Source organism: Lampris incognitus, chromosome 10, assembly GCF_029633865.1.
Source record: "Lampris incognitus isolate fLamInc1 chromosome 10, fLamInc1.hap2, whole genome shotgun sequence".
In the NCBI taxonomy this organism is placed as follows: Eukaryota; Metazoa; Chordata; class Actinopteri; order Lampriformes; family Lampridae; genus Lampris; species Lampris incognitus.
Window position 1 is genome coordinate 17489902 of NC_079220.1, and position 24601 is coordinate 17514502.

The following is a 24601-nucleotide window of genomic DNA, read 5'->3' on the forward strand; positions in this document are numbered from 1 at the left end:
TGTCCACCACTTTTTAAGCAAGTTACAAGTAAATAAAATAAACAACCAGTGGTTATTGAATCGTAAGAAAAAGTGACAGGTCATAATGCTTATTCTGGCATACCCAGTATCTATTTTTTAGCAATTAATTGTTATGAAATAGTGATGAGTGATGGTCAGAATAGTGACTCGTACTAGTGTACTGGTGTTTAAATTTTAGTGACTTAAGATGATTAGATAATGAAATGGGTTGCCATATCATGCTAGTCACTTTATGGCTTTCTAGGGGGGGGACGACCCTCGACTAAACCACACCAAACCCTTAACCTAAAGTTAACCACACCCAGATAGCATCCGGATGTGGGCCACTTCAGGCAATGATGCAGCACTGATGGCCTTCTTCTGGCCCTGACAAATTGGATGTGAGCCTGAAGTGGCCCACATGTATAATAGCAAATATGACCCAAATATGCCAAATCAAATGTGGGCCTTTTTTGGCAAAGAGGCGGTGCTCTTGGCAACATGTCATGTGGATACGACCCTGAAGTGGCCCGTGTGGTAAATGGTGAATATGGCCCAAATATCACAAAACATATATGGGCCACCTTTGGCAAATACGTGGCCCGTGCGGGATTGCTATGGCTTGGTTTTGGCCCAGATCTGGCAAACAGGAGTGGGCCACCCAAGGGCCATCATTCCGAGCGGTATGTGGGCCGGATGAAAGTGCCGGTGAGGGATGGGTCCGGGCCACAGCAATTTTGCTATCTGGGCACCAAACTCAACCTGAAGATATCCACGCAAAACCAAATACTAAACTTTACCAGCCACCAAACTCTCTTGGACCTAACTTAACAATCATGATTGCAATTTTGACGGCCACAGATTTTGGTAAAACACTGATAATTTAATTATGAGTATAATAATCATAATAATGGTTGACAATTGAATAATTCCAGGAAGATAATTTAATTACCAAAAAACATTGCGGAACTATCAATAGAATCAATTTAATATTGTAGTTTCAGAAATTAATGTTCCCCAAACGGCTTACTCTATCCTTTCTTACCACTTTAATTCCACTCTTCCTCATTCATATTGCTTTTAGTTTCATTACCAGATCAGATTTTTTTTTTTAACCACTGGCCCAATTACCACATCCTCCATCCACCGTCATTGGCTGGGTATTTTAGTTGTTCTTGATGCCATATGTCTGTTCATATTTACCCATCTCTGCCCTCCGCCAGTCACCACAATCTAACACTGACATATCATACCTTAAAGTTTTGAACTGTGTAATATATCTCCTGGTCAACGCTGGACAGGTGCTGCTTTGTTTTGTTGTTTTTGGTTCATGTTGAAACACTAAAAAACATGCGTTTGAATGAAAACATAATGTGTTACTTGTCATAGAATTGTTCAGCCATCAAATTGAATTAGGTGATAAACGAGATCAGTGATTCTCCGAGGGAGGAAGTACCAAAATGAAAACTAGCATCAGGGGTGGTGGTGATCCAAAAAGACACTCTTCTCATTGACCCCCAGTCCAACTCAACATGCTCTAACATCTAAGTGTGCATGATTATTTTTTTTTGCCTTCAGCTTATTCCAGATGCTTCTGTGTGTCTATGCTTGCATATAGACACACACCCTTGCACTCTCAAACACACCCCCTTTCTTATCCCTTCCCTATTACCTCACCCACTGCTTAACACCCAGACTAACTGCACGGCACCATTTGAGTCAACAGTCCAGGATCTGCAAACAAAGTTTTGCTGTCACCACCTTGACCGCCACAGCCACCCCGACCACACACACAAGGAAAAAGTGTATTTTTCCAGTACCAAAGGTAAGTTCTGCCACCACCCTTGGTGTCTTGCTTTGTGTCAATCATACCTCGTCATTTGTGTCAGGCTAGGACTGGTCAAGGACGGGCTTTTTTTCTGCTCTAGTCCATACAGTCACCTTAACTGCCAAATTCCCAAACCGGTCCGGTCTGTCTGGCTGAGGGGGCCTCTTGTCGGACCGTGTTGTGAAGTGAAAAGTAGCTCTCACGTTTTGCCAGGTAAGAGCAATCCAGTATGCCGTTGTTGAAACGACGTGACACAATGTGAAAAAATATACACTGTGCTGCATGCTGCTGTAAAAATCATTAATCCTCAACTTTCCGGTGATCAAAACTTCAAAACGTATTCTAGATCCAACTTCCTCTGGGCCAGATGATAGCAATATAAAATGACCCCAGGAACATATCTTGGTACTTAAAAACCAAGACATAGCGTAATTAGTCACAAGGTTATCTGTAGAAACAATGAGAACACCTCTGTCAACTAAAAGTTAACAATTAAAGCATGTGTGCACAGCCTGCATAACCTGCAACAAGTCTGATACCGGTCCACCCTGTACACCATGACTCACTGAGCCCACATAGACATATAATGTCACGGGAAGACGGGGAAAAAAAGAATGAAGACTATATTATGGCATGATTGTGAAAATCAGCAACGTGTGCAATTAATTTATGAAGTTAACTCAGTCGATAAAGAGAAACTAAACTGCAGGAATTTGCAACACTTCAGCTACAAAACAAGGGACTGGCCTTACAGCAGCTTCAATAATCAACAATCTCTTTCTCTCTCTCTCATTTTCTCTCTCTCTCTCTTCATATTCCTGGACCTGCAGCGGCAGATTTCCAAACAATCCCTGACAAGGCATTCCTCTGCCTGCGACATTCCTGAGCCTTCTTCACCTTTGCTGAGACATGTCTTTGTACAGCTTTGGCCTGGAGCCACTGTCCTGCCATGCCTGGAACAAAGACAGGACGCGTACGTCGAATAGCAAACCAGTCTCACCGCATTTCCTCATGGAGAGACACAAAATTGATACACATACATATTTATACACTGTTCTCCATACAAATTCTGTATTTTGTTACGCCTGCTAAGTCTATGGTGATATCAATTGCAAAGATATTACACACACACACACACACACACACACACACACACACACACACACACACACACACAGATATTTGAACCCCGCGTTACCCTCCATAACATGTGGGTTTTACATTAGACTGGCCCACCCTTACTGTGTACCCTGAGGATGCATTGTTTTCCATTCTTTAACTACATTGCAGGCATCTGGAGAACTGCAGTTAATCTGAATATCAATCAATACAGGAAACCGACGCATAGAAGTACAGCATATGCATTAAACAGTACTCAGGACGTGTGTTGCTACTTAATAGTACTTGTAGAGTGGATGTAAGGAACCGTCTAGACCAGTATATTATCATTACATATCTCTGTCAAGACTAAATGCTGTTCATACAATGTGCCTTCCAATACCATGACCGCATGCATGTTTTGCATGAGTGGTCCCACTGATGACTAATCCGCATTATTGGTGCATGCCATTTAGCTGCATGGGATCACTGCAACTACATAATTCAATGACGGTGCTTTGTATTCCTTCTTATTGTGTTCCTAACATTTTCTTCCCGTGATACATTATTAAATGAACCAGTTGTTCATCATCATATCATGCCACATATTGTTATATGAAGTACAAAATGTAAATATAGGTTATTGTAACAACCAACCTTATGATGTTGTGATGATGTAGGGATTTCTACACGAACTTTGTGGCTTTACAGAGATTGCAGTAAGCCCCAACAACAGTGTGGTGAACATCTATGAGAAGAAGGGCAAGGAGTGGACGAAAATCCATGAACTCACCGAGCACAGCGGACGGATCACAGGTAATGCTTGTCATCCATCCATCGATCCATCCATTATCCGAACTGCTTATTCTGCTCTCAGGGCCGCGGGGATGCTGGAGCCTATCCCAGCAGTCATTGGGCAGCAGGCGGGGAGACACCCTGGACAGGCCGCCAGGACATCCCAGGGCCGACACACACATTCACACCTAGGGACAATTTTAGTACGGCCGATTCACCTGACCTACATGTCTTTGGACTGTGGGAGGAAACTGGAGCACCCGGAGGAAATCCACACAGACACGGTGGGAACACAGAGAATGACCCGGGATGACCCCCAAGGTTGGACTACTCTGGGGCTCGAACCCAGGACCTTCTTGCTGTGAGGCGACCACGCTAACCACTGCACCACCAGGCCGCCCCTAGCTACCAAAATCGACAAAAAAATTACCAAAAATGACAAAAACATTTTCCATTTTGACTGTCTTTTTAAGAGACTTGTAGGAAATGAGGAAAAGTTAGCAGCTTTGGTGGACAGCCTCACTTACTTTGCAGTGAAAATTGATTTGCTTGGACAAATGTTATCCCTCTAGACTACAGCTGGAGACAGACCGAACCCATTTAGGGTCGCTAAGTTGTGATGAGAACAATGCACTATGTGATATGTGGCTAAATGATCAACATATCCACAGGCATTGACTGGGCCCCGGAGTCCAACCGCATCGTGACATGTGCCTCTGACCGTAATGCCTACGTGTGGACCCTGAAGGACGGCGTGTGGAAACCCACCCTGGTCCTGGTTCGGATTAACAGAGCGGCCACGTGCGTGAAGTGGTCTCCCCTGGAGAACAAGTTTGCTCTCGGCAGTGGCGCCCGCCTCATCTCCGTTTGCTACTTTGAGGAGGAGAATAACTGGTGGGCAATATGAAGAATATATACAATCAAATCAGCTCCAATTGTATCTTGTGTATATGACAAACAGACAAAAGAGTGAATGTACATACCCTATTTCTCAAATTCTGTCAGCAGGTACTGGTCCTGTACAATTAGATATCCAATTCAAGGGCATTCAGGTGGCATGGCAGTCTATTCCGTTGCCTACCAACATGGGGATCGTCGATTCGAGTCCCCGTGTTGCGTCCGACTTGGTCAGGCGTCCCTACAGACACAATTGGTCGTGTCTGTGGGTGGGAAGCCGGATGTGGGCATGTGTCCTGGTTGCTGCACTAGCGCGTCCTCTGGTCGATCAGGGCGCCTGTTCAGGGGGGACTGGGGGGAATAGCGTGATCCTCCCATGCACTACATCCCCCTGGTGAAACTCCTCACTGTCAGGTGAAAAGAAGCGGCTGGTGACTCCACATGTATCGGGGAAGGCATGTGGTAGTCTGCAGCCCTCCCCGGATCAGCAGAGGGGGTGGAGCAGTGACCAGGACAGCTTGGAAGAGTGGGGTAATTGGCCGGATACAATTGAGGAGAAAAAGGAGGAAACTTCCACACACAAAAAAAAGATATCCAATTCAAGTTGTGAAAATGAGGAGTCTTAAATCATCGCAAATCCTTTTTACTTGGAAATTAATTTAATTCCACCCGCTATATTGATCCTCAGAACATACAAGACTCTCCTGTTACATGCTCACCTTCAGTACATCCATGTACATATTTACCTATGTGTTCGACTGACAACAGAGAATAGCTTTCTAGGGATTTCTAGTGACTTTTGCCATTTTTTTCCCCCTTTCTTTCAGGTGGCTGAGTAAGCACATCAAGAAGGCGATTCGCTCCACGGTGCTGAGTCTGGACTGGCACCCCAACAACATCCTGCTGGCAGCTGGCTCTGCAGACTTCCACTGCAGGTCAGACGACCATCATAGCTTTATTGTGGATCCTCTCAGGGTGTCCAAATGTGGATTTCAGGAGGCAAAATGTGTTACCCTGGGTCTAAGTACTGTATCTACCTATGTGTACAGTACATGACAGTAGATACAGTACATGACAGTCGATACAGTACATACATGTGTATCTACTCACTGTGTGAATCCAAAGCCCTCAGCGACTGGAACAGTGCTTTCGGGCTGTCGCGATAAACCTGACTTGCTGTGACTCGACAACCCATGCACTGCGTAAAACCACAGTAATTTCTACACTTTCTGTATTTCGCCAAGATTGAACCTGACGAGAAATTGTTAGGTTTGTCCCCCCCCCCCCCACACACACACACACCTCTCTCTCTCTCGCTAATCTGAATACATTCTGGCAATATGGCTCCATGTATGTATTGTATAAGATGTTATGGAAGTTGTTATCAGCGACTGGAACAGTGCTTTCGGGCTGTCGCGATAAACCTGACTTGCTGTGACTCGACAACCCATGCGCTGCGTAAAACCACAGTAATTTCTACACTTTCTGTATTTCGCCAGATTGAACCTGACTATAAATTGTTAGGTTTGTTCACCATTCATCCCCCCCCCCCACACACACACACACACCTCTCTCTCTCTCTCGCTAATCTGAATACATTCTGGCAATATGGCTCCATGTATGTATTGTATAAGATGTTATGGAAGTTGTTATCACAGCTGAGTTGTTTTTTGTTAAAAGCGAGTATTGAGCAGATAATTGCAGGAGTCTGAGTCTCACTGTGAGCTAGCTATCTGGTGGTGTTGTTGGGTCTTACTCAACCAAAAATCACCAAGGGAAGGTGCCCGCTTGATAACCCCAATGATCTTACACTCAGCCCTGTAATGTGTGGTGGATGCTTCCTGTGAGGTGGTTCATATCAGGGCATGAGTCAATGCTTTTGTAAGAGTTTTTGCTCTGGCCTTATAAGACAAGGAGAGTTACATCATATTCTGTGTCTCAGCAAACTGCTTCCCATCCAAAATCTCAACCTCAAGTCTACTTATGTTACCAAAATTTTATTTTCACCTGGAACATCTTCATCCTTTTTTCTTTTTGCTATATCTGAACAATTACACAATTCATCAAAATATCAATCAAAATAATCTGTGACTGATTTCTTCACCATATCTCCTGTGTTGTGCACAGCAGCAACAGCACCAGTCATTTTACAATACTCGAATCCACCACATAATTCATCCCAGCACAGCCCGACTGATAAATCTCCACCATCTTGCTCACACAGGATATTCTCTGCCTACATCAAGGACATCGAGGACAAACCTGGCCCTACAGCGTGGGGGGCGAAGATGCCTTTTGGGGAGGTTCTGCTGGAGCATAAAGACTGTGGAGGCTGGGTGCATAGTGTGTCCTTCTCCCCCAGTGGAGATCAGCTGGCCTGGGTGGCCCACAACAGCAGTATTACTGTGGCCGATGCCACCCAGGGGAAAGCGTGAGTACCTCAGCCACACCACGCAAACTTATTTCAAGTCAGGCAGACTCAGAAACCAGCTGGCCATATGCACAGACTTGTTAAGCACTGTATTATTCAAGCATCTTAGCTACTATATCATATAAACTACAGTTAATGCACACTCATTAGCATAAATAAGCATATTCATAGCCACTAAAATTATTTTTTTCATCAGCTTTACTGGGGTCCTTATGAAACACTTGTGACATGGCAGTGAGACAATGTGTAAAATGAAGTACTAAAAAGAAATTCATCCAATGTACTTCATGCCTCAGCATTGTAAGCTAGTCCGGCTCTTCTGCAAAAGCGCCGGTAAACTAATGATGGTGAGCTTTTGCCTGCTTATAAACTACCTACATTGTTGGCTTACTTGGTTCAGAGAAAAGGCTGAAGTCTTTGGACTCCATCCCTGTAGGCTGTCTCGTCTCCTCCTGAGATAAGTCCAACCACAGTCATGTCATCCGTGAACTTGATGATGCTGTTAGTGGGGGCACAGCCATGAGTGTAAAGGGCATAGAAAATGGGACTCAACACACAGCCCTGTGGGGAGCCGGTGCTGAGTGTAAGGCTGCAGGAGACAGTCTGGGGGTGGTTGGTCAGAAAGTCCTTGATCCAGTGGCAGGTGGGTAGGGAAAGTCCTAAGTCAGTAAATTTGGTGACCAGTCTGCCCAGGATGACGGCGTGAAAGGCAGAGCTAAAGTCTGTGAAGAGCAGCCTCACATCGCTCCCCTGGTGTTGAAGGTGGGTCAGTGCAGTGTGACGAGCAGTGACAATGGCATCCTCTGTAGGATGGATATTCACTCTGTAGGCAAACTGGTGTGGGTGGAAGGTGGGAGGCAGGCAGCACCAGCCTGTCCAAAACACTTCATGATGACTGGTGTGTGTGACTGGACGGTAGTTGTTGAGGCCACTGATGACAGTCTTTTCCAGCCTCTTTTTTCTTCTATTCTTCTAGCCTCATTTTCTGAGGTGGGGGGGGTTATTTCCTTTGACGTTCTAGTGATGAAAGTGTTTTGTAATTAAATACTGAATTAAAATACATCTACAATAGTGAAACACAAGACATGAATAGCTGGTTGCGCTGAAACTGTGAACCCAAGTCCAATGAAGAGGATAGGAGGCGTATGAAGTAGTCGGAGACACATAGTGATGATGCATTTAACAAAGGGGCATCCCCCCCGCCTTTTTCTCCCCAACTGTACTTGGCCAATTACCCTATTTTTCTAAACCGTCCCATTCGCTGCTCCACCCCCTCAGCCGATCCTGGGAGGGCTGCAGACTACCATGTCTCCTCTGATACATGTGGGGTCGCCAGCCGCTTCTTTTCACCTGACACTGAGGAGTTTCGCCAGGGGAACGTAGCACATGAGAGGATCACGCTATTCCCCCCAGTTCCCCCTCCCCCCTGAACAGGTGCCCCGAATGACCAGAGGAGGCGCTAGTGCGATGACTAGGAAACATACCCACATCTGGTTTTCCACCCGCAGACACGGCCAATTATGTCTGTAGGGACGCCCGACCAAGCCAGAGGTAACACGGGGATTCGAATCGGTGAGCCCTGTGTTGGTAGGCAATGGAATAGACCGTTACGCTACCCAGTCACCCAACAAAGGGGCATTTAAAGAACAGTTTCACAGCTACATTTTGTGTTCCTTGAAATCAAAAATGTCACTTGTTGGCAGATGTTTTATTTCCAAATTCTGGCTTGATACATAACTGACTTTCTCTCTTCTCTGTCACCAATTACGTATTTGTTGCATGCATCCGAAAGGAATCTGAAACGTGATGTACAGATTTAAACCTATTTATTATAAGTGCCACACAGCTTTTATGACACTCTTATCGACTGCAGTTCATCTAGATGCTATAGTTGTTATAGGACCACTCCTATTTCACTAGATTATTTACTATTGGATCTGGTCAACCCAGAATCCCTCTCTGCACCAGATCATTTTTAGGACACGGAGAATCTCTTTCATTATGTTTTCTATACACTTACAGTTAGTCGCATGGTGTCTTTGACCTCTGACCTTGTGCTTTTAGAGTAACCCAGCTGACGACAGACTATCTGCCTCTACTGAGCGTGCTCTATGTGACGCCCACCGAGATTGTGGCCGCGGTGAGTAGCGGATGGGGGCTTTTTAATCTGAGCACAGAAACAAGCTTTATTATTTAGACAGCAATAATTAGGACAGATGATCATATCTAACAATAAAGTTTTTACATTACACTAATGTGTTCTGAGATAAAAAGTGGTGGTTCAACTAAGGATTACTATACCGGTGACATCCCCTTCTGTTTCAGGTCATTTATCATCCTTTTTTATTTGTGCCAGTTTTCAGTCTTCTTGCCATCTATGTAATGCAATAACCAGAGCTGCAAATAGACACTTGTTGAAGGGCAGATCCACGTTGGACTGGACTCAGTTAGTTATAGCCACCACCCAGTTAAGATGATAACCAGCGATCATCTTGAGGCTCATCTGAATTGTGTTTAATTTGTGTTTAATTGTGTTTACCTGTAGTAGTGAATGAAAAGTACAGGTATACTTTAACTGAACTCGTTATAGTTATAAGTTATAACCAAGTTTTTATGACAAACACCTCAAGAATATATCTTAAGCACTTTGTCTCCCGTGGCAAATACAGGGATACATACCTTGATGTGACCCTTGCCGTCGTACTTCTTAATCCTTTCTCTCTCAGGGGCATGACTGCTGCCCATACCAGTTTACCTATAAGGACCCAGACTGTGTGGAGTTTGTGAAGAAGCTTAACATCCCCAAACAGACCTCCAAGGGTAGCATGTCAGCCATGCAGCACTTCCGCAACCTGGACAAAAAGGCTACTGAGGAGGACAGCAATGAACTAGTCACCTTGCACCAGAACAGCATCACGTAAGAGTCTCTCCTGCCCGATACTGTACACTGTAGCCTAGCATAAGATGGGTGGGTGGATGGATGGATGGATTTCAACATAATGGCTACTGGTGATGTCTCTGCACAATATGTTACAGTTGATAGCTGTTTTGCTAGGGTGCATAACTTCCTTCTACAATCTCTTCAGACTCACACACACACACACACTCACACACTCACACACTCCACGTCTCCCTATACTTGTGGGGACCCCCTCATTGACTACATTCATTCCCTAGCCCTTAACCCTAACCTTAACCATCATAACTACATGCCTAACCTTAACACTTACCCTAACCTTAATCTAATCCTAATTCTAACCTTAACCATTACCCTAACCTTAACCTAATCCTTATTCTAACCTTAACCATAAACCTAAATCCTAACCCTAAAATAGACACTTCTCCTCATGGGGACCCATAAAATGTCCTCACAAGGTAGGTCGTTTCAGGTTTGTTTTTTTTCAGGATAACGGGGACCAAATGTCCCCTTTAGGATAGAAAAACCTGGCACACACGCACACGCACACGCACACCTTTACTATATACACTAGTTGACTGCTGGTTCTCTGTTCTGCCAGATATGTTAATTAAATTCAGCAGCTGTGTCATGTCTGGATTAGTCAGCTGGAACACCTGACAGTACAGGTCAGGAGTGGGCAACATGATCCAGAAAGGGCCGGTGTGGGTGCAGGTCTTTGTTCCAACCAAGCAGTTACACACCTGAGTGCACAAATCAAGGTCCTGAGCAAAGACTATTGGTTGACTAATAGAATCAGGTGCGTAACTGCTTGGCTGGAACAAAGACCTGCACCCACACCGGCCCTTTCTGGATCATGTTGCCCACCCCTGGAGGTGAATGTAATCAGCACCATGGCAGAACAGTAAACCACTGGTATAGACAACTGGCTGTAGCTCACGGCAGTGTGCTTTGTCTGTATGTGGCCGGTGATCTCCACAGGCAGCTGCGTGTTGTGTCTCGAGGTAAAGACGTAGTGGAGAAGTACAGCAGTGTGGGTCTGGATGGAGCCATGGTGGTGTGGGATTTTAAGGTACAATGTCTTTACTCTTCTCCTGGACATAAAATCCATTTTTGGCGACTTGTGTGTTGTGACTTTTCAGTGTTTCGTGAATGATTTGGTTATATCCCCGTTCAGTTTGAATAAGCGCCATGTTTGATGCCTTAACCTCTGTTTGACTGGCATTGGTGGTGGTTCAAGTCAGCAATTTTCACTGCAAATCACATCCTTCAGATAAAGAACGATAACAGCCTGCACACTGCAATAAATAAATAAATAAAATAAAATAAATCTTTTCACCAGTCAATAAAATAGATGCCATTGAGAAAGATGACGAAGTTTAAACTAGGTGGATGCATAAAGACATTATCTACTGTCTCCTGCCATTGTGCAACTGTCTGTGTTGGATTGGAGCCCAGCTTCGCTATGCTGCATGCTCCTGTTTCTGTTGCCTTAAATTCTTATTTTTATTGCAATTGTTTTTTTTTCTTGGGGGGCTATGAAATAATTTGTGTTACTTTTCCTATTTTGCAGATTTGACACAGCATACGTTGTCACTACTTGGGACAGATGTGTGGACCAGAAAGCTATGTGTCTTATATTGTTAGTATCAACCAGTCATTCCCTGTCATGCCATCTACGATCAATCGCTGTGTAACATAACAACTGACATGTTGTTGTCGTTGTTGTTTTTCCCAATGGAGATACAGTGCAAAGATGCTTTGTGAAGTAATCAGTATTTTTCTATTCCGGCAAATAAAAACTCTGTGCCCGGGACCTCTTGGGAAAGGACTTAGTGCCAATTACCAGTGATGGCAGGATGGACATGTTAAATGAAATGCGCATGTTGGAAGTATTGCACCGCATGAATTAAACATTGAATGAAAACTAAATATAGTGAGAGCAATACTTTTTACATTTTTGCGTGTAACTATTGGCTTTTGATGGCTGCTAACTTGTCATATTATAACAGTAGTAAAGGAAACCAGTTTTAAGGTCTATCAACTAATTAACCTCTCTTAATTCTCTATCATTATTGTTATTATTATTATCAAGAATATATTTTTTTTGTTTTTCTCTGTGCCTTTTTGCAAAAGTGTGGTCCCTCAATCCAAAAAAATAATTAAAAAAAAGTAATGTTAGCCATTTTGATAATGTTATTAAAACCTCATCCAATCTGCAGCAAGAATAAATAAAACGTGCTGGACTGAACAGGGTTTGCCTTATGCATCAGGATATTATGAATTCCAAATACGCTCTGCAAACACAACTCTTATACCATGCAATAAAAAACTAGTTCTGCCATATGGTATTAGTTAATTCACCCCATAACACTAAAGTCGCCCCTTCCCTTAGCAGGTCAGCTAATGTGAAGAATGCACTTGTGAAAAACACGCTCCATCTTGCAGTCAAATTGTCTATAGTACAACTGTGTATGAATGCAGAAATTGCCAAAGAATAGCTGCAAGAAGACCTGCTTACACATTTGGACACAAGCTGGTATGAAAAGGACTCATGGATTCATAACTGAAACCAGAAAATTAGATGGACACTACGAAAAACACACTCGTAAAATACAACATTTACGCTCATAAAATACAACACAACATTCTCTAATGGCATCTCACTCCTTATTAACCCATCACTTTTGTAACCCATGTACTTGTTTGTGCTGTTATTATGCATTTGTGTCTTAGCTAATGGGATTATTGGCTGGCTTTGCACTCGTTACTGCAGCTCCCATTATGTGGACTTCAGGGATGTTTACGCCGCTCAAGAGTTTACATAGACTGTTTTCAGATTGCGGCATCCCTCCAGGTTGCTTGCTTTAGTTTAGGGCAATCATGCTCAACCAAGTTTCACTTTTATTTGTCATAAATGAAAGCAAGTTAAGCAAACAAGCATAATGAAACGCTTGTTTTGGCCGGCTCAACACACAAAGTAAAAGTACTTTGGATGGGCAGCATGCTACAGTAGAGAATGACTGTACAATAGTAAGGTGGCATATGCGATGGTATTGTAAACCGTAAATACCATGTGCCTTAATGCACATAGCTGAGCTGTGCACATTGCAACCATGTGCAACGTGTAGGTAGGTTTTCTCTCCAACCCAACAGTGCACCAGCTCATTCTAGTGATTAACCAACCATTAACCACACAGAGAACTAGATAGGTAAATCAGCTGGTGTGGTGTTGAGCTAGAATTAAAACTTGCATTCCCATGGCTCTCCATGGCACCTGATCAAGTACCATTGGTTTGGGTTTTTTTGCTCAAGTCTTAGTGAATTTATGGCAGCACTGTATGTAGATATATATATGTAAACGTGGACTTTCGTGTGTGTGTGAGAGAGAGAGAGAGAGAGAGAGAGAGAGAGAGAGAGAGAGAGAGAGCCCTGTGATGGCCTGGCGGCCTGTCCAGGGTGTCTCCCTTCCTGCTGCCTCATGACTGCTAGGATGGGCTCCAACATCCCGGTGACCCTGACAGCAGGATAAGCGGTTTGGATAATGGATATATATATATATATATACTACCGTTCAAAAGTTTGGGATCACATTGAAATGTCCATATTTTTGAAGGAAAAGCACTGTACTTTTCAATGAAGATAACTTTAAACTAGTCTTAACTTTAAAGAAATACACTCTATACATTGCTAATGTGGTAAATGACTATTCTAGCTGCAAATGTCTGGTTTTTGGTGCAATATCTACATAGGTGTATAGAGGCCCATTTCAAGCAACTATCACTCCAGTGTTCTAATGGTACAATGTGTTTGCTCATTGGCTCAGAAGGCTAATTGATGATTAGAAAACCCTTGTGCAATCATGTTCACACATCTGAAAACAGTTTAGCTCGTTACAGAAGCTACAAAACTGACCTTCCTTTGAGCAGATTGAGTTTCTGGAGCATCACATTTGTGGGGTCAATTAAACGCTCAAAATGGCCAGAAAAAGATAACTTTCATCTGAAACTCGACAGTCTATTCTTGTTCTTAGAAATGAAGGCTATTCCATGCGAGAAATTGCTAAGAAATTGAAGATTTCCTACACCGGTGTGTACTACTCCCTTCAGAGGACAGCACAAACAGGCTCTAACCAGAGTAGAAAAAGAAGTGGGAGGCCGCGTTGCACAACTGAGCAAGAAGATAAGTACATTAGAGTCTCTAGTTTGAGAAACAGACGCCTCACAGGTCCCCAACTGGCATCTTCATTAAATAGTACCCGCAAAACACCAGTGTCAACATCTACAGTGAAGAGGCGGCTGCGGGATTCTGGGCTTCAGGGCAGAGTGGCAAAGAAAAAGCCATATCTGAGACTGACCAATAAAAGAAAAAGATTAAGATGGGCAAAAGAACACAGACATTGGACAGAGGAAGACTGGAAAAAAGTGTTGTGGATGGATGAATCCAAGTTTGAGGTGTTTGGATCACAAAGAAGAACGTTTGTGAGACGCAGAACAAATGAAAAGATGCTGGAAGAATGCCTGACGCCATCTGTTAAGCATGGTGGAGGTAATGTGATGGTCTGGGGTTGCTTTGGTGCTGGTAAGGTGGGAGATTTGTACAGGGTAAAAGGGATTCTGAATAAGGAAGGCTATCACTCCATTTTGCAACGCCATGCCATACCCAGTGGACAGCGCTTGATTGGAGCCAATTTCATCCTACAACAGGACAATGACCCTAAACACACCTCCAAATTGTGCAAGAACTATTTAGAGCAGAAGCAGGCAGCTGGTATTCTATCGGTAATGGAGTGGCCAGCGCAGTCACCAGATCTGAACTCCATTGAGCTGTTGTGGGAGCAGCTTGACCGTATGGTATGCAAGAAGTGCCCATCCAACCAATCCAACTTGTGGGAGCTGCTTCTGGAAGCGTGGGGTGCAATTTCTCCAGATTACCTCAACAAATTAACAGCTAGAATGCCAAAGGTCTGCAATGCTGTAATTGCTGCAAATGGAGGATTCTTTGACGAAAGCAAAGTTTGATGTAAAAAAAATCTTATTTCAAATACAAATCATTATTTCTAACCTTGTCAATGTCTTGACTCTATTTTCTATTCATTTCACAACATATGGTGGTGAATAAGTGTGACTTTTCATGGAAAACACAAAATTGTTTGGGTGATCCCAAACTTTTGAACGGTAGTGTATATATATATATATATATATATATATATATATATATATATATATATATATATATATAGCGTTTTTTTTCCAAACCCGTCAATGGTGTTATAAGTGCTCAACTATTGAGTGGAATATCAACACAGATACAGGAAAAAAGTTTTAATACACTGCAGTACAGGCCTGTTTCGTGCGTCACGCACTCATCAGCTAGCAGCTGATGAGTGTACTGCAATGTATTAAAAAAAATCCTGTATCTGTGTTGATATATATATATATATTAATGTTTATATATATGTGTGTGTGTTTTATATATTTTTTTAATGTATATATATATATATATATATATAACACATTTGTGCCACAGCTATTGGTTGATTTTGCTTTCAAAATGACTTTTGAAATATCTTAGTTTGGCTCCTTGTCCATAAAACATTTGGGGGACACCTTCAGCCAGTGTTGTAGTCGAGTCACTAAACATCGAGTCCGAGTCGAGTCTCGAGTCCCCAGTGTTCGAGTCCAAGTCCAAGTCCGAGTCACCAAAGAAAAGTCGAGTCGAGTCCGAGTCGAGTCCCCATTACCTGAGTCCGAGTCGAGTCCCTATTACCCTAGTCCGAGTCCGAGTCATCAAGGTTGAGTCTGAGTCGAGTTCCAAGATGGCTCCGGTGATCCACTCGGGCACAGTCAAAGATCTGACATACAAATAAAAAAGGTCTACATTAAACAAAAATGACACAGCTGTCACCATTTCAAAGGGAGTTTAATTACTTTGTAACACGATAGCCAAACAAATGCACACCCACACACTCGCACACATGCACGCGCAAGCATGCGCGCACACACACATTTTTAGAACAGTCTGAATTTCTTTGACATTCTGAACATTGGATGTGCTTCAAAACACCTTGATAGCTGTGAATAGCATGATATTAGCAAATGGTGGAAACAGTATACAGAAGTAAGTTCCACAGCATACAATACATTCATAAAAACTAGTCAAAAGACATTGTCTCTCAGGAATAGTTAGGAACAAAAGGCTGGTGGCACTAGTTTTAAGCATACATGTTGCATTTCAAAAACATAAGATCTGACAGCATGGAACTACTCAACCTTGCACGGTGAGGCCTCATCAAAATGCCTCCATGACTAAATACCCTTTCAATGGGTGCACTGGAGGCAGGGATAGAGAATACCTGTGTGGCAATCTGATAGAGGGTAGGGAATTTGGATTTGTTTTGCTGCCAAAACCTGAGGCACGGGACTGAGTCAGAGTCCTGCTCAGCGATCAAGTTGAGGTATGCAGTCAACTGAGCCTGGCCAGACGGCTTCTTCTCGGCGGAGGAGGGAGTCCTCCTATAGTGGGAGAACATTCTCAACTGCTTCTCAGGAGGAGACTCTGAAAGTTCACCTTCCCCTGGTCCTGCTTGTCACCCTCTGCCTTTATATACTCTAAAATGAGAGGGGGGCATGGGGGACTCATTACAAATATGTTATTGACTAGGCCTACATGACAAATGACATGTCTATGTGCTTTATTGTAACACCTTCAATGATATAAACATCACAACAATCAAATAGTTAATCACTTAACTAACATTAATCAAAACATTTCTCACCTTTGATCTCAGTCTTCAGCACATCTTTGATGTCACTGTCCAGCTGCACATCATGTTCTAGCCACTGGAAGCCAAATGCTGGGTCCAACACAGATGCTATGACGTAGGCATTGGTGAAAGGAAATTTGGTGGGGCCTCTTCCTTCAGCTGGCTCACATCCTGGTATCTTGACTGCACTGAAAACCTCTGCAAACCTTGTTTTCAAGGAGCTCTCCAGAGCTCTCACCAGAGGCCCACAGTATCTGGCTTTTCCTCTTATTTCCTGCAGGTGACAGCGCAGAGTGAGGACACAGGGCACAATCACACTGACGGTGACAGTAGTCTCACCCTGAGTTAGGTTGGTTGCCTCTAAGAACGGATCAAGAACTTCGATCAGTTCTTTAAACTGAGCATACTCTCGCGGGGATAAGATAAGGCTTTTGTGCCCCTCTGATTCCAACACACTGGACAGCTTTTGCATGTCTAAATGCAAATAGCCTTCACCTGCTTCAGAGTGGAATTCCATCGTGTGGCATTCGCTGTTGGAATTGTTGCATCACCAAAACACGCTTCAAAGCAGTCTTTAAACAAGGTGCCACTGTGGAGGAGGTTGGCTGCACGGGATAGCTTTGCTAGGGTGCTTGACAGCCCACTGGTGTCTTTCAGACCATCTTTTATGACCAACTGCAGTGAATGTGTGAAGCATGATAGTCTCTGCATCTTACAGTTCTCAGCCGAAGTGTCATTGACTGTCTGTTGATCTTCTGGCATCAGGTCTTGCCATATTTCCTCATCCTCCTCAAATGTGCTGGGATCATGAGCTTCAGCATCACAAGGATCCTCTAGGGGAAAGCTGGCCTGGAAAGCTTTTCTCATGTTGGATGCATTGTCAGTTATGACAAAGTTGATCTTGTCCTTAATCAGGTATTCTTCAGCACAGCATTCAAACATCATTGCAATCTTCTCTCCTGAGTGTTTCCCATGCACTCTTTTGCAGGAAAGAAGATATGACTGAAGGCTGAGTTTCTGTTTTTTTTATCCATTGCCACTGTGTGTGCTGTCACTCCAAGGAATGACTGCATCTTTCGATCACTCCAAATGTCTGTGGTAACAGCAACACTCGATGCTTCTGCCAGCTGGTTCTTTATCTGTTCTTTCTTGACTTCCACCATTCCTGGAATGGTCACAGAGGAAATTGTGGATCTTGCTATGGGCCGGTACTGAGGGTCCAGGACATGCAGGAAGTGCTTGAAGTCCTCGTTGTCAATGATGGAGAGTGGCAAGCAGCACTTAATGATTAGATCTTTTACAAGGGCATCACTTATAGCCTTCTGACGTGGATGTTTGAGGTCGTACATCCTTTGCTGTCCATCATTTAAAAATTATGTGATAGTCTTCTGACCTGGAGCAGCTGGCATCACATCTGAAGCAGTGGAGGCACGGTATTCTTGGAACCTAGGGGAAGATAGGATACACACTTTAGCTTGCTGATGCCAAACTGTTTCAAGTAATCTTTCTTACAGCAGAAACTGTGTAACGTTATAGCTATAACAATATGCAATAACAATACAAATGTTACACATTATACACATAGTTGTTTGAACCATAACCAGTTAAGTTACATATTTAGTTATCTATATAACTAACATTACCATATTAGTAGATTAACTAATGTAAGCTAGCTGGATAAATGAAAAGTATGAGAAAAGATACATAATTTATGAGATTAACAGGACAGGGATTAATTAGCAAAACCCAGTCATTTAATTATTGATTTAAGTATGTTACATGCTACCTAGCTGAGCTTTAACTCTCTATCCTCCATGAGTCTGTATGTTTATTCTGTATGGGTCAGGGAGGGTGTGATTTTGTTAGAAGATAGAGCCAGTTCATAGTACTGTTCAAAAGCTACGTCGCGCATGTCTATTTTTAGAATTTGGCACACCCAATGCTGCATATATGCAAAGAAAAATATCCCCATATTTACAGTAGCCTATGCGGTGTCACGAATCACGATACGGTTCGGTAGTTTTCGGTACATCGGGGGGGGGGGGGATGCCACATCCGTCAAATCTTGTACCGTCTCCAGCTCTCAAGAAAACCAGTGGCGGCATCCACATTAGCTTTCTTCAATTAGTCCATTTAGCGAGTAATAGCCTACAATTATTTTTATTTGCATTGTAAAGTTGTGCACATTTTATCAACATTATTTGTGGATGCATATAGGCTAGACTTCTTCCTTCTCCGCACTTGGAGAATATTCATGGCGGAGACCTGCAATGTGCGGATTTGTTATTGCTAGTTAAGATAAATGCTAACATGGTAGTTCAGAGTGGTGTGTTTTTTCCGTTAAGTATATGCTACTTGGTAATTAGCTAAATGATAAATAGGAAAAATCCGTTTTAATCTCCCTATAACACAAAGACGCTGCGTGTTACTTACCAATTCATTAGTGAGATGGATGGCACGCTCGTACCGAAAGCGAACCGTACTGTGACTTTTCTGTGCAATGCTGCATTAGCATGCTAACAGTAACGTTACTTAACTTACCTACACAATTTCACTTGGTTCTAGTGATATGATATACCCGCTACACGACCCGACCCAACATCTTGGACCAGTGGTTGAGTTTCTTCAGAGGCTATTGTTACCGTAGCTAGATAGCTAGCTAGCTAACGTTAACTGATCACCAACCATATCATCAACTGACTGCATATCACTTACTTTTCTGGGTGCATCCTTGACAGATGTCTGTTGAAGTTTGAGGTTGTCCCGGTCTTCTCCTCAATAGTTCGTTTACATATCGAGCATCTAGCAGTGATCTTGCTGGAATTTGTTGTAAAATCTGTGTAAGCAAAGCGCACAATTCGGGGCGTCTCTTTAGGCATCTTGGCGCTACTGAACATGACGGTATGCACGCCACGTGAATCCGCATGTAGGTGGAACACACGTGCCTGCCCTTACACGAAATTGAATAATGTTACAGTATTAATATAGCTATCAATATATTTTAATAGGGCCTATTATTTTAAAAAAATCTAACAAAAACAGTCTTTATCAATTAAAAAGTCAGAGTCCGGGTCTCCAACTTCCGAGTCCGAATGCAGTAAATTCGCGAGTCCGAGTCCAAGTCCGAGTCATCAGTGCTCAAGTCCAAGTCGAGTCACGAGTCATGAAAATCAGGACTCGAGTCGGACTCGAGTCCGAGTCCTGGACTCGAGTACTACAACACTGCCTTCAGCATATATTTACCGGCAGTACTTCACTTGCCAAGTACTTTTCCACAACATCTTTCTCTATCTGTATTGTTGTTGAGTTTTATTGTTTCCCGTTTTTACTGTAAAGCACGTTGAGCTGCATTTTATGTATGAAAGGTGCTATACAAATAAAGCTCATCTCGCCCCAGTAGTTCCTTGACCTGGAACAAACTTGAGTTCATGTGTTTTTCAGTAACGTTACACTATTTAATGCAGCTTTAAATTGAAATTAACTACTTGTGCCTTTCTTACAACTAGGGTATACCTAAAAAATGTCACTTTAAAAGACCTCACAAAAGGACATCAGCGTAGGTTGGCAGTGCTTCCAATCAGCGCATTTAGTCTTTCAAACGGAGTGGTCTCCATTACATGAATCCCATGTTTGTATTTGGTCAAAGTCCTCCGACAAGCAGAGCATATTAACGTTACTCTGCGCTCCATCGACCCGTGACATGCACACCTCTTTTCTACCCTCCGCAGAAGAGACGTGTCAGTGCTGTTATCGCGTATTCAAATGTGTGCGTGTGCTGAAACCTTCAGTGGAGCGTTAAGCCGCCTCACACCTCTCTGGGACCCGGGCACCGTGGAGAGTCGGTCTACTTGTGAGACGGGGATGAGAAAGCTAAAACCGCATTACAAAACACTTCCTCGATGAACGGCGGTCCTCGGCGGCCCGCTCCGTGCCGGGAGCCAATCAAAACAAAGTAATCTATGCTCGACCAATCAGAACCGAGGTAGGCGTCAACTTTTATTTTCGCCATCCAATCAAACGGAAGACTCGGGTGACGCATCGCTGTCAGCTGTTTTTGTTTTGCTTTTTTTCTTTCCTCTCTGCCAGGTCGGATCCTCCTCAGACCTTCGGCGAAGTAAAATACGGCGCAAAAAGTCGCAATCTGGTCGCTTTACGTCGGAGCACACCGCACCAACCGAAGAGTGTCGTGTTTCTTCTTTCTGAGGCGATAGTCCAGAATTCGCCCCCGACTGGATCCGTCCTTCGCCAACATCGAGCAAAAAGGGAGACCCGATCCCAGGCCTCTGATCCAGGGCGGAGGGAGGAGAGGAGGTCACTGGGAGTCGGGATGGAGACCGCAGAGGGAGACGGCTGCGCCGCCGGACCGGGGACCGGCTGCGCCTCCTTCAACCAAGACTCCACGTAAGCGAGCTCGGACTCCCGGCACTCTGCCAGACTGCACTGTTGGGAGCCTTCATCTAAAACCAGCTCTCTCGACGTTAACAGGGTCGTAGCCACGGGGAGGGTGGGGATGTGGGTTGTGGTGTCGGGTGGGTCGTATGACCGAAAACGTAAGGTCCAAAAAACAACAACAACAAAAAAAAAAAATCCACCTAAAGTGTAATCAGTGAAGCGGTGCCAGCAGCTGCCTTAGGGACAAAACAAGCTCTGAGTCAGCACCGTATGATGATGGTGATGATGATGATGGTGATGTTTTAAATCCTGAAATCTCAATTATTTGGCAATACTTCCACTAAACTACAAGTTTTTATATACTCTAAACGGTAAAATATAGTATATAGGAATTATATATATATATATATATATATATATATATATGCTATAACTAGAGTAATCATTTGGTCACCTCATTGTGTGGTTATTGCGCTTCTCTTACTAGTTGTCTCCTCTGTGCACTATTTATTGCATGTTTACCCTGAAAGGTTGATGTTAGATCCAACAGGGTGTTGGATCTGGTATCAACCATCCTGAAAGTGAGATCCCTCCTCTGATGCTCTTCCTGTGCTTTCTCTCATTTCTTTCCGGACAAGTTTTTGTCAGTGACTGTTTTTCCTCCTCCAAATTGAAGGTTTAAGGACAGGGGAGTGCCGTGCATTCATTTTAAAGCCCTTAAGGGAATAAATTGTGATTTAGGGCTAAACAAATAAATCTGACTTGACAGTCATGTATTCATAGCCGTAGTATGTCAAAGACGAGCTCGCATGAGGGATCCTGTGAATAAAAAGGTCTACTTTTTTGGGGAGGGGAACCCACCGCTTTATAAATCCGCTGATTACAGCCAAAATAGAAATATGCATCGCATGATGGAGTCTGAGTGGTCGTTTTGGACTTAAGGTTGACTACTACAATGGATGTCATCCATGGGACAAGTTAGACAAGTTGATAGACTGAGAGTGAATGTTCAGCAATGTCTCTGGGTGTTAATCAGTGTTCACCTAACACCCCCCCCCCTCACACACACACACAGCACAACACAACAGTGGCTTCAAAAGTCGTGCTTGAGATGTAACTTTCTCTAATTGTACTTGAGACTGGTTTCCACAGACTGGTTTCAGTTTGCTTAAAGCCCATTCTAGTAAGTCAGCTGTTTGCATGACAAACAGGAATTATGTCTATTCTTATCTTCCAACTCACTGGGGTAAAGACAGCTTTAAGGACAACACAAGCATGCAGCTTTATTTATATTGGCTCCTGCATTTAATTATCCACGAAACTGCTGCTCTCTTATTTCATCAGTGAGGATGATGAGATGTGAGGATAAGGTGACGAGGATAGCTTCGTATAGCTTTACAGAAATCATTTCTGCAGCAAGCTTAATGAAAATCCTTGCATTTTTGCAGGTCGGGGCTTGTATAGAAACAAGATTGGACACAGACATACTGAGGCGCTTAACCTTATGGTGTGGATGGGAGGCAGTGGAAACAGATGTGGGTTTAAGAGAAGGGCTGTACAGAAACTCACTGAGTTTATGCAGGTTTTTTTTTTTGCATTACAGCATTTGTTATTCTCTTTTGAGTCGGAATGTAATTGTTTGGACTGAAACAACCACACCGGGGTTGCTGGGCTTGTTTGACAAAAAAAAAAAAGAACAGTAATATTTGCTCATGAGTCTCGAGGACTATGGTGGGGGAGTAAATGCCAAAAAAACAAGGCCAAGTTAGGCCAATAAATCTAGCTAAGAGCCTCACACACAATCAGGCCACCTTCTCCGTCAACTCAAAACAGACACAGTTAAAACACGAAACGCTGGATGAATTGAAGTGGCTCAGTTAAATCAGAATCAGAATACTTTCAGAATAATCAGAAAAAAATCAGAATAATCTGAAAACTTCATGAATATCTTCTGACTCGGTTTGTGTCTCACATAGGTACTGTTCAGAACGTAGCAAAATCCTGCAAACACAATCCCAGCGTCCTCCTCTACTACTGCAAAAATGAGAGAAAAACTGACCTTGTTTATTTACCAGATATCGTGGCTATTTATTGGCACTTTAAACTGGATTGAATTCGTTTCAACGGCAACACGTGAAAAAATGTGCTGTGGGCTATTTTGCACAACAGACAAGACTTAGTGTTTGCAAGCTGTGATAAAAGGACCAGTGCCTGTGGTGTGTGAGTGTTGCCTCACACCCTGTGACAGACATGCTGTGCTGCTGCATGGTGGGGTCACCGCCCCCCCCCCACAAACCCCCTGGTCCACCCAGCTGCTCCTGGGGAGGGGGGGGGCTACAATCTAACACCATAGACAAGCTTGGATATAATGGCTCTTCTTGAGCTTTTTTTTTTTGTTTTGTTTTATTTGGGTTTTTTTTCTCCCTTTCCCCCCCCAATTGTATCCGGCCAATTACCACAGTCTTCTGGGCCATCCCAGCCGCTGCTCCACCCCCTCTGCCGATCCGGGGAGGGCTGCGGACTACCACATGCCTCCTCCGATACTTGTGGAGTCGCCAGCCGCTTCTTTTCACCTGACGGTGAGGAGTTTCACCAGGAAGATGTAGCGCGTGGGAGGATCACGCTATTCCCCCCAATTCCCCCTCCCCCCTGAGCAGGCGCCTCGACTGACCAGAGGAGGCGCTAGTGCAGCGACCAGGACACATACCCACATCCGGCTTGCCACCCGCAGACTCGGCCAATTGTGTCTGTAGGGACGCCCGACCAAGCCAGAGGTAACACGGGGATTCGAACTGCCGATCCCCGTGTTGGTAGGCAACGGAATAGACCACTATGCTATCCGGACGCCCTCTTCTTGAGCTCTTAACACTTGTGATGATATTATTAAATAGCTTAAATCACTTGTTGAAACTCTGGTTTCCTGAGCGCCATACCTCAAACATCAATTATAAAATCTGAATTTAAAAACAGGCGGTAAGAAGAAGTTTCCAAGTTCTGAGACATCCGGTGTCTACTCAGTCAAACCGCCAAACCTTGCTTTTGATAGTTATCAAAAACAAAAAAAACAAACTTCCTTCTCCGATATCTTATCAGAAAGATCCAGTTTGTTGTTGCGTGATGTTCTTTGACTTCTCTGTTGTCGGCCTGTGCTGTTTGTGAAACTGGTTTTGTGGTACACTCGGTGGTCTAGATGTCTGGTTTATCCTGCTGGCAGGCCACACCTTGTGAGGCTGCTTATCGCACACAGTGGTGACCTGCATGGGGGCATCCTTGGACACTGTCCTATTGCCCTCACTGTTTACTGAGCTGTGTCATCTTCAGATCTTTGACGACCTCATGACAGCGGGTTGTATAAGTGAAGACAAGGAGGTAAAGTACAAGGGTCTAGTGGAAACCTTTAGTGACATGTGCAGATGAAACCCCTTGCTGCTTAATGTGTCAGAGATCAGGGTGGTGGTGGTCTTCACCTGACTGACT

The 24601-nt window shown here is 43.7% G+C and overlaps 2 protein-coding genes across 5 annotated transcripts in view; both read left to right on the plus strand.

The window, feature by feature from the left end:
- Positions 1 to 1697: 1697 nt before the first annotated feature.
- zgc:86896 (uncharacterized protein LOC415190 homolog) lies at positions 1698 to 11907 on the plus strand. Of its 2 annotated transcripts, XM_056288309.1 has the most exons (11): positions 1698 to 1825; positions 1929 to 2041; positions 2659 to 2801; positions 3638 to 3742; positions 4393 to 4615; positions 5446 to 5553; positions 6843 to 7049; positions 9114 to 9189; positions 9776 to 9966; positions 10948 to 11038; positions 11540 to 11907. In XM_056288309.1, the coding sequence occupies exons 3-11, from the start codon at positions 2738 to 2740 to the stop codon at positions 11543 to 11545; spliced, it is 1071 nt and encodes a 356-aa protein (XP_056144284.1). In that variant the 5' UTR covers positions 1698 to 1825; positions 1929 to 2041; positions 2659 to 2737; the 3' UTR covers positions 11546 to 11907. The 2 variants fall into 2 exon arrangements, with proteins under 2 accessions (XP_056144284.1, XP_056144285.1); XM_056288310.1 differs by lacking the exon at positions 1929 to 2041 and having other exon boundaries at positions 1736 to 1825.
- Positions 11908 to 20814: 8907 nt separating this feature from the next.
- Positions 20815 to 24601, plus strand: part of wipi1 (WD repeat domain, phosphoinositide interacting 1) — a 30038-nt gene continuing 26251 nt past the window's right edge. For all 3 annotated transcript variants that reach the window (XM_056287739.1, XM_056287737.1, XM_056287738.1), the window contains exon 1: positions 20815 to 21133. In XM_056287739.1, coding sequence (XP_056143714.1) covers positions 21060 to 21133 — 74 coding nt within the window. In that variant the 5' untranslated portion in view covers positions 20815 to 21059. The remainder of the gene's footprint in view (positions 21134 to 24601) is intronic.